Genomic DNA, 16,329 nt, shown 5'->3' with positions numbered 1-16,329 from the left:
TTAAATGAGTCCTCCTTGCCTGTAACTGGCGCTAGCTTGCAGCAGTTTTTCACCAAAACTTCACCGGTTTGGAAATACTTCAAAATTGTGAATCTTAAACTAAAAGAGCATGTTTGTGTTTTATTTTGAGCGTTAAGACTAGGGGTGTTAAAAAAAAAAAATCGATTCGGCGATATATCGCGATACTACATCGCGCGATCCTCGAATCGATTCAATAAAAAAAAATCGATATATTATTATTATTTATTTTATTTTTTTAAGAGCTCAGAATTGTTCATTCGGTAGTCTTACCGATTCAACGTCTTATCATCATTGCCTTTTTTTTTGTGTGTGTGTGTGTGTGTGAATCGATTTTTAAACTTCCATTTTAATGGAAAAATATTCAACAAAACGTCTGACTTCGGGTTAGGATTCACACCTTGAGCATGGAAGAATGTTATATGAACGGAACATTAAGCCTTAATATTTTATTTTAATGCTGTTCAAACATGAAACAGATTACAACCTCTATAAGACTGAAATTTCAGATACATAAAGAATACATTTTCATATAAATCTTACACTCTACAAGCTTACTGATTAGTATTTTCTAAATTTGAATGGAAAAAAATCGCAACAATCGACTTATCAATTCGTATCGGGATTAATCGGTATCGAATCGAATCGTGACCTGTGAATCGTGATACGAATCGAATCGTCAGGTACTAGGCAATTCACACCCCTAGTTAAGACTATTGAAGAGTGACTGCGCTGTTTTGTTTTGTTTTTTGTCAAAATTAAAGGAAATATATGTGTTTAAAAATATCTTTTAGTGATTTTTTTTATTTGTCAAAATGTACTACTGGTATCGGCAGTTGGTATCGGTATCGGTGAGTACTGAGGGTCTGTGTATCGGTATCGGTCTGAAAAAAAGTGGTATCGAACACCCGTAAATATTATTATTATTATTATCATTATTATTATTATTATTATTATTATTATTAGTAGTAGTAGTAGTAGTAGTAGTAGTAGTAGTAGTAGTAGTAGCAGTAGTAGTAGTAGTAGTAGTAGTAGTAGTAGTAGTAGTACCGAAAATTGACTTCAAAATTTGAAACAAAACCTATAGTCCTTTGATTAGTCCACAAAACAAGAACGTTATTCAGCATTAATTTATGAAGAACTGACTCTGAATGACTTACTCTTACTATGGACTTGGATTAACTTAATTTAATCGCGTGGTACCACTCGAAGCTATTCAATTAAGTTGGTCAACAATTGTCTTTTTAGGCTTAAATTGGTTCAGCAATTCTCTTATCATCATCATGCCTTTCCAACACCAGATCAGTATTGAACCTCTTTTAGTGGACTCCTGGGGTGGGCTAGTGTCCCCCAGGACTGAACTGGTTTTGTGATGCCTAAATTCTTATTATTATTATCATCATCATTATTATTATTATTATTATTATTATTATTATTATTATTATTATTATTATTATTATGCCTGTGTGGGTCTTCTCTGGTTGCTCCAGTCTCCTCCCAGTCATTCCAAATACATGCATGGCAGGTTAATTAATTGGATGCTCTGAATGTCTGAATTGTCCCTAAGTGTGCTTGTGAGTGTGGATGGTTGTCCGTCTATATGTGCCCTGCAATTGGCTGGCAGCCAGTTCAGGGTGTACCCCGCCTACTGCCCAGAGCCAGCTGGGATAGGCTCCAGCATCACTGCGACCCTTGTGGGGAATAAGCGGTCACATAAATGGATGAATTGATTATTATTATTATTATTATTATTATTGTTATTTTGTTTGTTTGATTTACATTTTTTTATATGCAACTTCAGATATGAAGTAACCTTCCTGGTTGCAATAATGGAACTGTCTACTTTCTCCTTGAAGTGGGCTGGTTGTGTGATAATAGCGAAGAGACTATTCCACTATTCCATATCATTGTTTTACATACGATGCATTAATGTCCAAGAATTATAAATTATATGTAGCCTACTTTTATTTTGAAGGTGGCTTTTGCAGCACGTTGGTGGCATATTACTGTCGTGCACTGCATAGTTTGAACAAAAGTTGAAGCGGCAAGCTTGGCTGTGTCTTTTTGAGGGGAGGCTGGCCTCACTTACCCCACACTCAGTGACAAAAGCGATGACTGAACCTTCGCCTTTCTGTAAAAGCTAGCAGCCACTGAGCAAACATATCTAAGCAGAGAGCTGTAAATGAAATAAGACACAGACAGATAGATGGATGGAGGAGTGAACTTTGGTGGAATGTAGCATCCGACATGCCCTTACACATCAAATTGTTAACGAGAGTTTAAGTGGAAAAGTAGGCTACCTGTACCCTAGAGTGGATATTGCATCACTAAAGTGGAGATAAATGGGGAAAAAAAACCTACTTCATATTTCATGTATGCTATTTATCCTGCATAGACCCTGCAACGCTTAGATTTGTTGAGAATTTTCATAAGTTTGTTAGCTCTTGGTTAATAATTTTCATGTTGTAAATTACTAAATCATTTTGTGTAATAATAGCTTAACGTGTTAAGGTGACTAAAAAGGATTATGTTAATTCATGTTAATTTTCACAGTGTCACATGCTCGTGTTTTATTTATTTCTATACTTCACTTGTGCTCTGAGTTAGACTGACGTTACAAAGATGATAACGCAGATAAAGAAACTTTGACGATATTACTTGACATTTCACCTTTTTTCATGGCAGGCGGCCAACGAGGTATTTATTTTCTATTTTGTACTGTTTGTTGCTCATAAATGTAGTTCAACTTATCACGGCATTTGCAAGGCTGTGCAAATTGTATACACGGCCTGACCAAATAAGCAGAAGATGTGCAAGCAATGAACACCCATTCCAAAGAACCACCGGTGTCAGTTTTGTTGAGAAGGGAGGTACAGTACAATACATATTAAAAGTTTTGACAGACACAATTTAGAAAACAAATTTACATGGTAATGTGATTTGTGTCACACCCCCCCCCCCCCCCCCCCCCACACCCCCAAAAAAAAAAAAACGCAAATTGATTCAAACCAACAGTATGAGCACTGCAATGCATTCTGGAATTTGTATTACTAGTGGTGCACATGTTATGCAACAATGCCAGTTCAGGTAGATATTTGCAAACAATGTCATCCAAATAAATATGCTATTTTATTCAGTGCCAGGAATAAAGACATAGCTTTTGATAGACACTGGCAAACACTGGCAGTGCCAGCACCACCAGAGAATGTTAACAACAACAACAAAAAAAAAAGAAAGAAAAGAAATTGGTTCACTTTATGGCTTGTTTTCCTCAAATGCAAAAATTCCAAAAGACAATACATTAAAAAAAATCTTTTGACAACATTTTAACCACAGAAAAGTCACAGGAAAAACACTGCAACTGTTGAAAATGTGTTACATTTCCAATTCAAATGGCAAACATAACTGATTTTACTGTCTTTATAAAACTGGGAACTTCTATTTTGTCTGACCTTAATTCCTTTCAACCAACAAATGTGGTTCTTAAATGCATAATGGTAGGCCACTAATATTCAAATGATACTCAGCGTCTAGTAAAAACAAACTACTTTGAGACACATCATCATTAAAGTGGTTGTACCATGTATCATTTTCCTTCAAAAGGGTTATCTAAAACTGAACTTAAACATTCCAGCTCCGCACACTGTAAGCACAGTTGTAAGTTACACACAAACCTGTTACAGTAAAGTACAGTATTTATCATTTCGTTTCATCCGAAAGGTGCTTTGCTTTCACAAAATGCTTTACATGGCCAACAGGTTTAGGAACTATGAATTGTAATGCCCTCCACAAAACAGGAAGGCATGGAAGGCTTTGAGGCTTGATGTGACTGCAGTGATGGCAGGCAATAGTTTAAGGCAACAGACCGGAAACACCCGCCTGAGAGGCAATAGAACAGCCCTGCTCATTCGGTGCCACCTACACACATTCAGCTGTATTGGTGGAAGATTCCACACTCATCTTTCATCATTTTCCTAATATTTTTCAGTTGTTCTTGTTCAGTTCCGTATTGTCCAGACCTCAAGGTCTTGTATGATGAAGTCCTTCTGTGTGGAGAGTGGAGCGTTGTGGAAGGTGGGACATGAAAAACTGGATCCTCGATACAGATCTGCATCTATCCAAAGGCCAAATTCTCCCCTATACAAGCAAATAATCATTGTCTGGTTAGACATGGCAAAAATTAACCCATATTTAGATACCTCACAGATAGCTGTCAAAATTATTGTTATTCAGTCTATAGTGATGCTCTGATACAAAACATTTCACATAAGCTATAGTAACTCCTACCTACCCTCCACCTCCAAGATGAAGAGACTCCAGGTTGCCGCTTACAAAATAGGAGTTCTCACCAGTCCACTTATAAGCCTGAATGAGTGGCAAATTGAAAGACATGGAAAGTTTACACTCAAGGCTCATTCACTGCTTAGTTTGGTCAACTGAATAATGAAGTTTGTACCTGGAAGTCGGGGTTGAAGGTGAAAAGAAAAGTTTCACCAGTGCCATAGCAGTATTTGCTGACTCTAAACGGATCAGATGAAAAGGCTCCAAAAATCTGAAAATCATCAGACAGGCAGCATGTTGTGACGTGTTTACAGTAGATACGGTGTCTTCATCTTATCTGAATAGTACAGCCAAGACACCGACCTTTTTCTGCATGTCTTTGACGACCAGCAGCACAGGACTGTCCAAACCTGCCATATTTCTGTAGAGTGTCTTTAAGCTGCTCCCATGGACAGCAATGCTGTAGACAAGTTGCCACTGATAGCCTTGTGTTCTTTCCGGCATGTGAGATGCAAGCTGTGAGAAAACAGGGAATCAGTCACCTCATCACTGCTTATAGAAACAATTCATGGAAAAAGACTGTACCTTATAATATATAAGAGAGACCATAATTGTCACCCTGTTCTGAGTTCCAGTCAGTAAAGTCACACCAGGTGAACCACTGACTCCAACTTGGGGGGGAATGGTTGACCCAAAAGATCCGAAACAGGCTTTGGCATATGGAGGACCAAAAGTGCCAATAAATACACCATTAAATAATTAAATAAAAGTGTCATTAATTAATTAAATGTGACATTAATTAATTAAATGTGTCATTAATTAATTAATTTCCCTGTGATTATTTATTTATTTATGTATTTATTTATTTATATATTTATTGATTTATTTATGTATGTATGTATGTATGTATGTATTTATTTATTTATTTATTTATATATTTATTTATTTATATATTTATTTATTTATATATTTATTTATTTATTCATTTATTTCTCTATTTAATTATTTCATGGTCGCTGTTTTGCGGCGTTTCGTGAATTTATTTTATCTGTCAAGCTCGCCCGTCAAAGTTAGTGGGCGGGGCTGAGGCCTGATTCACTCAAATCTTGTTTAAGCGACTGCCTCGGCCTGAAGTGCTTGTCAGTGGCGCGGGCAGCAAGTCAAACAGCGACATCTGCTGGCTTTTAGGTCCACACGTTTGGAATGTGATAGTTTACTGTTTGTATGTTGTTAATTTTAATGTTTTAATTGTTTTCGTAAGTCTGATTTTTATTCCATGTTGGCTCCAGCAGTGTTCATTGCAGCGATTTTTTTAAAGTGCTCTCAAAATAAAGTTGAGCTGAATTTAAATTTGCTACTATTTTTAGAAACGTTTTGCATACATAAATGCAATTTTGTTTTGTGTGTTTTAATCACTTTGGTGATGTTTGTTGTTGGACTTGCAGCAGTTGTTCAATCGAGCATTTTGCACCGTTGTGGCTTCTCGCTGAGCCACTGATCCTGTACTTCCTTTTCCCCGTGACCGGGCAGAGTCACGTGACTAGTAGGAAATGCGGGGGAAAAAAAAGTGTTTCTATTAAAATTTTGCGAAGAACTTCCATTTCAGCACGTCTCAAAAAGCACCTAATGAAAGCGTAAATCTAATGTCTAATGGAAACGCACCTATTTAGGTGAAAAGCGCCACCCAGCCTATCAATTGTGTTTACTGGCTACTCACTCCGCATCAATTGACTATTCTGAAATGGATTTGCCTTGACTTGGTGAGCAGGGTAACCAATCAGGTGTTTGGACCTGCCCACCAAACGTTGACGAGCGAGTTTGACAGATAAAATAATTTAACGAAACACCGCGACACAGCGACCATGAAATAATTAAAAAGCGAAATAAATAAATAATTAAATATATAAATAAATAAATATATAAATAAATCATAAAATAATCACAGGGAATTTAATTAATTAATGACACATTTAATAAATTAATGACACATTTAATAAATTAATGACACTTTTATTTAATTATTAAATGGTGTATTTATTTATTTAATGTTGGCACTTTTCGTCCTCCATATTGGCATGTAAAGATTGGAAATTCGTAGAGAGTCAATGTCCTTTGAAAACAAAACGCCTACATTTATGGAGAACAATATATGACTTTGCTGACCGGCTTAATTCGCAAAAAAAAATAGTTAACCTGTAGGATAAAATTAAGACAACACGTAAAAATGACAAGACGTGAGACTTGCGCTGGCGCCAAGATTAAGACAATGAAAAGTTTGGGCCTTTGGCGTAAGACTTTGATTTTGTAATCATGGGGAAGGCAGGAAGTGTTTGGTCGGTGCTGGATTTCACTTTGATTTATCTTTCTTTTCTCTTTATTTTTTTATTTATTTTTTATTTTTTTTTCTGACCTTTTCTCTGGTCTCCTGACCATTTAAACTTCACGACTCTGGCAAGATTCTGAAGTACCTGGTTAAGGCGAAGGGTAATGGGATATTTATAAGGCTTTAGGTGAATTAATGAGTATAAATTTATACGTATTTGCACGCACACGCACGCACGCACGCGCACGCACGCAAACGCACGCACGCAAACGCACACACGCAAACGCACGCTCACACACAAAAAAAAAAAAAAAAAAAAGAGCAATGATGATAAGACGTTGAATCGGTAAGACTACCGAATGAACAATTCTGAGCTCTCAAAAAAAAAAAAAAAAAAAAAAAAGAAAAGTTTGGGCCTTGACAGCCTATTGGTGTCATAACTGCGTCATGTGAAGAAAGTGTATGTGAGTGTGGCTTCTCGCTGTGTTTGTCCGTCTGTGAGTGAGTACACTGAAAAAAATATATATAAATGTGTAAATGTGACATAAATATATACGTATGTATAGTTAATAAAAATGTTGAATATCATCAGGATGAGTATTTGATTTGACAGCATCAAAATTTATTAGCGAAAATCCAATAGAAATCGAAATAGAAATTAGCTTGAAGTATTTGTAATTATCAAACAAGTCAACTCAATTTTATTGGACAGTAACTTATGTAAAAAAAACAAAAAAAACAAGTACCGTCCGGATAAAGTGATTCCCTGTACCTGATTTATTTATTTATTTATTTATTTATTTATTTTTATTGAACATACAGCATAAATACACAAACAGAGAGACAGCAGAAAAGAAAATTTTAAAATAGAAGAAACGAAATCAGTCAATAACAATCTGCATGTTCAAAAGGGAGTAGGAAGAAGATTTTTCATTACAGCCTTCCTGATTTACTCACGCATTAACGTTAGTCATCGAGACACCGGACCAACTCGGCACGACCAACGGTTTCTCCACAATTTTAACTGCGCTTATTTGGCTTATGGGCTTATTTGAAACATTAGCTTGAACATGTAGCATATTTCAAGGTGGAGACAGCTACGTTTGGCAAAACGTTTCTGGGACACGGTTTGGTAATTACAATTTATGCTTAATGTTGCTGCAATGTGCAGATGTGGGGGAGGGGAATGTAATTTTCTGTGGGAAAGTTGTGTTAAAATAAATGTTTCCTCTATTGTGAGCTCTTGGTTCATATTCGTTCATAGTAGCACTGAATTTCTTAAAATAACAATCAAAGAAAATCAGTCAGTACAACACAATTTTAATTAAGTTATTAGCACAAATGTTTTCAGTTATATTTGCTGAGTTTCTTTAGTGTTTGTACTCAGATTTGTCATATGGTTACCACCAGTGTGCGGCAAGTTACTTCCAAAATGTAACATATTCCATATTGCTAGTTACTTGCATTTGAAAGTAACAACTTGTGAGGCAGCTCATCACTTTGCCGCTCAGCTAAAACTCTGGGCCACCGTTGCAGCCGAGGACAATATTCGAACGCTAACTAATGTACGCAAATGTGCCCCGGTGCAGTGCACTCCGCCTCCCATTTGCCGCACAACGAAAACCGGACAATTTCATTCATTAATAAAACCCGTCCGGACGCCTGGAAAGGATGTAATAAAGTGGACATTTCCCAGTAAAACAGTCTAATTCCTTGCAAAATCAAGCTAGCAATAGCAATGTCAAACATCAATGTAAGTGAAACCATCCACAAAGCCAGTATTTTCTTTTGTAGCATTCTTTGTGAAAACTATGAATAATTCTCTATCCCTTACTTTGCTGAAGATCCGGTAGCTAAGGTAGCTAAGTTTTTCCTCAAAAGAATGGCGTGAAAATAGTTTTATATTTTCCAGAGTGGCGTCATCTACCGGCGTACTCAGTCAGCACTAACGCCGGGTTTTCACCGGTTGCGGTTGCGGTGCGGTTGCGGTGCGGTTGCGGTGCGGTCCGGCGACGCAAGCAATTAGATTCCATTCATTCGAATGGTGCAGTTTACACCGCTTGCGGGTGCGTTGCGTGTCGACTGCGGAAGGCCTGCGGCGTGCCGCAAGCCTTCCGCAAGGATAGACCTATTTTCTATTTTTGCCGGACGCCGCAGCGGTAGGCCTCCGGCAAATGGCAAGCTAGCACAAAACACATCGAGCGGGACAGGAAGACCGAGGCAGTTTCAAAATAAATTTCCGGTTACCTTTCAGAATAAAACACTCGCCAGCTCCTATTTCTCAAGTTTTTCAGCAAAACGTGACGTGGGCGTCGCCGGGCCATGTGCTCATTCACGGTTTAGACACCAGCGAACATGGACGAGGAGAGGTTTATATTGGAGGTGGAAAACCACAAAATAATATATGACACGGCACATCCTTTTTATAAGGACTGTAATGTATTGTGAGTTTGATGTTCGCGATTGCTTGTTGTGCCCGTCTCGCTTGCCGTACTGAGCGGCAGCCGGACGGGGAAGACAGAAATAAAGAGTGGACCCGCACTGACCCGACTCTCGTTATTAATATACTTTACAAGGACAACCAAAAAAAGGATGCTGCATGGAATCTCATAGCAGAAGAAGAAGAAAAAGTTAAATCAAAAGAAGTCCACCTCTCTTTCTGCTTCTCTTTTGAGCACAGACATTCTGTATGTTTGTCGTTGTGAAATGCCACATGATCGCGCGCGCGCGGTCCCGCGAGACACGTTGGGAAGTGGGCGGCGACGGAGCTGCCGGACCGCAGCTGTGCGGAGCCGGTGTGGATTGACAAAAAAATTGACCCGTCCGGAGCACGCAGTCAAGACGCACCGCACCGCAACCGCACCGCAACCGCATCCAGTGAAAACCCGGGGTAAGTGTGTTCTGAATTCACGAATGCACTGTGCGAAAGTATGTTCGCATAGGAATAATAGAGCTACGTAAAAAGGCTGCGTAGCAATCTGCCTATTTGCATAAAGGACTTTTCTACTGGGAAATTGACTACGCATGCTCTAACACACATCGCTACTCAGAAAGGCTGCTGGAGGCATCGGAGGCGTGTGCCTTCAGCAGGAGAAATTTTGCAGCATTTTTGCCTGCAGGCCAGAAGAAGTCGTGAGTCCTTTTTAATTGAGCTATGAAAATTGCCAGATGTTGTCACTTTCAAATCTATATAGGTAGTGTAGGCTATGTGAAATGCAAAAATAATTTAAATCAATAGAAGAAGCCAATTAATTTTCGTTTCATTTCAGCCTTGGTCAGGCACTGCCTACCTTGCCTGCCCTGACCGCATGTCACTGCTGTTTAGTGAACCTGACAGAATGACACTTACACTCAGCAGGTGTCTGTCGTCCAGAAGCACACTATAATCACTTAGGACAGGTAGAACATTCTTGAGTTTCCCCTGGTACTCAGGTTCCTCTGTTTCAGAGTCTGAACTGCACAGACTCAAACGGCGCTTTTGGTCTTTTCCCGTGATAATCTGAAACAGAGTTAAAAGAAAGTCATTTAAAGTAGATGGAATTTATGTCTTCAGTCTACCTTTTATGCCAACCACATCATAGCTCAAAAATTTAAATGCTAACATGTAACACACCACCCCACACTTACTTATACTGGTAAAATCAGTGGTGAGAAATATGTTAACTATCGCCCCTTCCTCCTAAACCCGAGAATAGGGTTAAATCCAAAAATATGATCAAATCCACCAAAATAGTCCTGTACCTGAACATAGGGCTCCATATGATCACTGGCAAAGTAAAACACCTTGACATTTTCTGGTAACAGCTTCATAGCTCCTGGTTTCTTTGTCAGATACTCTTCTTTGCTATACCACGTTTAATCAAACCGCCTGCACCCACCACGTGTGTGCTATTCAAATGGTGAAACGAAAGGATGCAGGCACATTTCATTGGCTTTGCGCTACCACTCTGCATGGTTTCTTTTTCCTGTAAACCAGGAAATGGGTGTGTATTTAAGTCTATGCTGGTAAAAGGATGTCCATATAAAGAGAGAGTGGGAGTTGCAACTCCTGGGATTAATGCCAAGCCAGCATTGCACTGCCTCAAGGCACTCTAGCTGGACACAGCAAGCAATTGCAGTATGAGTGCTTATTCTTTGGACCTCAGTGTGATGATGGGTCGATGTAACAAAACAAACATTAAGTAACATACTATGTGTATTTGTGCAAACTCTTACCCCCCAATTAGTTGCTGCAGGATTGCTTAGCTGTTTACTTGAAGGCCCCTTTCCTCCATGGCATCGATTCTGAAAGTGGGGTTTGCTGTTCTTCTTATTGTTACTGGTTGTGCACATATCTGGTGACCATTGCACAAAGAAGGTGTAGAGGTGGTCAACCCTACACAGATAAAAGAACAATGAGCCTGATTACTTCAAAGAAAACATAGAATGTTCCAAATAATAATAAAAAACAAACAAACAAACAAATGAAGTACACCTGCACAATGCAATGACATTCAGAATGTTATTATTCGGCACTACAGTGTGATAACAAGTGTTTCTCGTTAAACATATTGGCCTGCTCGTCCAGCTAAATAAGGTAATCATAAATATAACGTCTCTACAGTATTGCAAACTACAACCATTACAATAATGCATTATTTATTCATTAATACTGTGTCAGGCGATTAAAATTTTTAATCGTAATTAATCACATAACTTCAATAGTTAACTCACGATTAATCGCAAATTTCATATCTGTTCTAAATGTACAACTTGTACAACAATATTTTTTTTCTACACTGTAAAAACAGATTGGTGAAATCTACCAGAAAAAAGGGTTAAATTTAACCAATCTCGCTGGTAGTTATCTCCAACAGATCCTTTGGTTAAAACAACCACTCTCGAATGGTGGGTATTTTCAACTAATATATATTGGTGATTGGGCCAACCGACACAAATTGGTCATTCTGACCAAGAGATTGGTTAATCTGTGTGGGGAAAAAAATCTATCACTGACTGCCACATCCACCTAAGTGGGGTGAAATTCATTCTTCACCTTTGACCCATTTACTGAGGGAGTGGTGAGCAGCACCAGCCACATTCAGTGAGCTAGCCCCCCAATTCAAACACTTAATGCTGAGTGTCAAGTAAGGGTCCCATTTTTATAGTCATGGGTATGACCTGGCTAAGGATTGAACCCACAACCTCAAAGGATGAGGGTGGCCACTCTACCACTAGGCCACGGAGCTGATCATGCCTAATGTTCTATCTAGACACACATTTCCATTTTTAAACACCATATATATATATATATATATATATATATATATATATATATATATATATATATATATATATATATATATATATATATATATATATATATATATATATATATATCCATCCATCCATTTTCTTGACCGCTTATTCCTCACAAGGGTCGCGGGGGCTGCTGGCGCCTATCTCAGCTGGCTCTGGGCAGTAGGCGGGGGACACCCTGGACCGGTTGCCAACCAATCGCAGGGCATATATATATATATATATATATATATATATATATATATATATATATATATATATATATATATATATATATATATATATATATATATATATATATATATATATATATATTTATATTAGATAAAATAATGTAATCACTTATAATAATTAATAAATACATTTAGAATACAATAAATTGATACAATAAATATATTTCCAAGTAATCTATCTAGACTTACTTTCTATTGTAAACAATTTCATTGGTTGTTTGACTAGCCAATAAAATTGGTATGTCCATAACCACCCGGAATGGTCAATGTCTTACCAATTTTTTGGTTAATCAAGCCAGTATGAACTTAACCTACTAGATTGGCAGGTTTTTTTTAATCAATCCATTTTTAGAGTGTAAGTTTTATGCTTTTGTTAACATAAAAGTGGGAAAAATGTTAAACTAATAAAATATGGCTGCATATTTTAGTCATTGATACAGTAATTTCACAATAATTCATAAAATTGAGTTAAAAATTAGAAGATGTACTGTAAATAACAAGTGTGATATTTATTTGTGTTGTCATTTTTCTGCCACTAGATGGCATAATTGCATTTATAAGACGGTCACAGTTCAGTGCATTTTTCTTATCATAGTAAGAGCTATCTAATTTTAAATATGAAGTAACTTGTGAAATTCTGCACATACTACTACTGCTAAATTTTAACGTGGACGAATCTGCTGTGTTGCGACTGTAATTCCCCCAGTACAGGCTTTCCAAGTAAGGGACGATCATTAATCGTGCGTTAAAAAAAATTGTGGCATTAAAGGAACTTTAAATTAACTCAAAATTAGTGCACTTATTTGGACACCCCTAATTAATACATCTCAAGACAAGACCTTTGGATTCAGCTATTGCATTGGATCTCTTTAGCGTGCGCAGGGGTACCTAATGTGATGAGTGAGTGCATTTGTTCAAAAAGACATATATATTTCATCTTAAAATGCAGATAAGTATTATTAAAAAAAAAAAAAAAAAGATTAAACTACAGTGACTCCAGTTCAAATGTGAAAGTAATGAATCTGACAGTGTTGCCTCAACCTGGTGAACGAAAACTGGTTGAAGCAATACTTCCACTATATTTGTTGAGACATGCACATTTCACAAGAATGAGGTACGCCTGCGACGTCTTAAGTATTAATCATGCACATTTGAAGAATCATTGCAACATTTCACAGCAGTTATATCTTGCTTGCGCAATATAATAATAACAAAAAAGCTCTTTGTTTGACACATGCATGCAATTGTCATCCTGTCAAAACAGCTGTGCAACTACCATGCACATTTGAAGAATCATTGCAACATTTCACAGCAGTTATATCTTGCTTGCGCAATATAATAATAACAAAAAAGCTCTTTGTTTGACACATGCATGCAATTGTCATCCTGTCAAAACAGCTGTGCAACTACCATGCAGATGCAGTGACAAAAATATCTCGCTCTTGGATGTTCTTCCCATGCACACATGCAAGCATTCATAATCCATCCAAAATGTCTCCAGTATCCTCAAATACGCTCTTCACTTACTCTCCAACACTGTAGGCAACTCCCATGGTTAACTTGAAAAGTAGAGATGGTGGGGGGTGTGGAAAGAGGAGAAGGCAAAAGATGGTGTTTGGAGGCTCAATGCTGGAACAGCATGTCCACGCTGTGCCTGTGTGGGAGCTCCTATTTTATACTGTTGGACCAGTGCTGAGTTAAGCCCCTTAGACCATAAACCCTCCCTTTCCCTCTGAAAGCTGTACTTGGATCGTTTTACACAAGTATGTCACGATGGGGGCTGGAAACATATGTTAGTGATTAACTCAACACACTATCCTGAACATAGAGTAGTTCAGTGAGTTAATGTGTCAAGGATACATTGCATTGCATTGCAAAGTAAGAGTGTAACACTCAAAGAACAACCCTAAGTAGTTTTTACACCATATATACATTTAACTTACATATAGAATCCACATGTGCATGTGGTAAGGGCAACACATTTTAGGACGAGGAAGTTGCAAGCAAACCCCTCAATGGATGCCTTGCACATGGGAATCACAGCATAAGCAATCTGTCACGTCCAACAAACACTCCCAATTTCCTACATTTTTTTGTGTCCTCTACTCTTCTGGATCTTGCACGTTTTTGTGTTCCGAGTGGGTCTTTAAACTTGGATCTTTCCGCTCTCCATGCCAAGACTTAGAACTAAGTGTTACAGCCAAGACCTGACAGAATGAGGCAATTTTGATAGACTAAATAGTTGTTAATTTCTCCTTTTTAGTTTCTTCTCTCAGACTCATGTATGTTAGACAATTCATTCATTAGTTGGAGGATTTCACAATAAGCAGACTGATCTTAAAAGGATAATAGTCACAGTTTAGTACTAGTGCTTGATTTTTCACCATCAAATTAAAGTACAGGTATTCACACAAATACAGCATGTGTGCAAAGAAGGACATGAGATGTCTATCAGATTAAAAAAAAATTAAAAAAAATGAAATGGAGTCCAATTATAGAAAAAATGACATGCTTGTAATCCACACTCATCTGTAAAAAGAGTGAACACATCTGATTCCCATTTTTTTTTCTCTCAGTCTCTCAGTACTTTCTGTCCTACTTTCAGGCTGAACCAGTACATAAAGGAAGCATGGAAAAAAACTGGTCGGTTGAAAATGATATATTGTTGGAGAAGGCAAGAGGGAGGGCCTGTGATCTGCAGGAAGACGGCGCTCAGAGTGCAAGCCAGAAAGTCTTTTTTTTTTTTAAACCTTATGTAAGGTTCAGGATTTTCCGTAGGGATGGGACTATGAGAGATACGTGTATTTGTTCACGTTCTATCTGCTGCTAAAGTAAATATTAGTGTACAAAAGTTCAAACACTATTTCCCCACCAGTTAGGGGCAATATGTTGACCTCCACTTTTTTGCTAGTGTTCAATTTGAGTCGTTTACATTTTGGTCATTCCAAATGTAGATTCCTAAACTAATACTGTACTCAACATTTTTACTCCTCGCCTGATGTATTAACCGTCACTGCATTTCTCAACAGCCTATTTAAATTCAGTGATCTACTGTGATTTCAAATAATTCATCATATGTGTATGTTTACTGAATGCCTGAAACAACTTGCACGTGCACATGGCTAAAACAATAGTAAACAATAGCATTCCTGTACAAAATCAAAAGTACTCGCAAAGGTTGTAATACTTTTGAATTTTTCATTTTGATTACTATTTATTTCATTTTCAAATATTTTTTTTTGTCCCAAAATGCTTTATTTTAGTTTAGTTTTCAAATGTGATCTTCCTCTTCTGTACGGATGCACATCATACATTTGAAATGAACCCCAAAAACTCATGTATGATATTGACAACAATAAAAACGAAAGCCATTTTTGCTCTAATTATACTGCAGTTAGTTTTGGCTCGTTTGATTAATGTAAGTTGTCGTTTCAGATTGTTTTCATTTATTTAAAAACATTTTCATTTTTGTTTTAGTTTGGTGACAAAATCATTTTTTTTTTAAATATTTTATTTTAGTTTGAGTGATTTTGTTAGTTTTCCTAAACTATAATAACCTTTGTGCTAAAGCACAAACAACAGTCAGGACCCATCCTCCAACCCGAAGGTGGAGGGAGGCTGCCCTCTTGTCCACCAGAGTGAACTCAATTTTCCAGGTGCCAACCCATGGGGCAATAAGTATGCCCACACTGTCTCTTCGCCACCTACCGTGGGCAAGAGTCCAACCCCTCTCGAAATGACACGAAACAGAGGCAAAGCTGTGTGTGGAGGCGTGTATTTCTAGTCACTCCTTCCCTGCCAGAGGTGACATTCCATGTCCCTAGAGCTAGCTAGCTTCTGTAGCCGGAGAGCGGACCATCAAGGTTGCCTCCTTTGGCTGCTGCCCAACTCACACAGCACCCACATTGCCTTTTTGGGCTTTGCCCAGCAGGGCCCTATAGGTGCAGGCCCGGCCACCAGATGCTTGGCTTCGAGCTCCACCCCCAGGCCTGGTTCCAGATGAGGGCCTCGGTGACCCACCACCGGGCAGTAGAAAATGGGATCCAGTTGTTTGACTCATCATAAGTTTTTGAGTCCGTCACCTTTTCGACCTGTTTGCCATGGGTGACCTTGTCAGGGGCATAAAGCCCCAGACTATTTAGCTCCAATGATCATTAGGACACAAACCCCTCCACC

At 38.0% G+C, this 16,329-nt stretch overlaps 1 protein-coding gene across 1 annotated transcript; it reads right to left on the bottom strand.

Moving 5' to 3' along the window:
- Window positions 1-3,128: 3,128 nt before the first annotated feature.
- ncoa7a (nuclear receptor coactivator 7a) lies at window positions 3,129-13,845 on the bottom strand. Its single transcript, XM_077527326.1, has 7 exons — window positions 13,681-13,845; window positions 10,838-10,997; window positions 9,972-10,121; window positions 4,663-4,815; window positions 4,475-4,570; window positions 4,310-4,383; window positions 3,129-4,155 (listed from the first exon to the last, which is right to left on the bottom strand). Exons 1-7 carry the CDS (start codon window positions 13,704-13,706, stop codon window positions 4,017-4,019), a joined length of 798 nt encoding a protein of 265 aa, XP_077383452.1. The 5' UTR covers window positions 13,707-13,845; the 3' UTR covers window positions 3,129-4,016.
- Between the last annotated feature and the right edge of the window lie 2,484 nt (window positions 13,846-16,329).

Source organism: Festucalex cinctus, chromosome 7 (assembly GCF_051991245.1).
Source record: "Festucalex cinctus isolate MCC-2025b chromosome 7, RoL_Fcin_1.0, whole genome shotgun sequence".
Lineage (NCBI taxonomy): Eukaryota > Metazoa > Chordata > Actinopteri > Syngnathiformes > Syngnathidae > Festucalex > Festucalex cinctus.
Note: the sequence above shows the minus strand (reverse complement) of the source record. Positions and strands in the feature narration are given on the sequence as shown.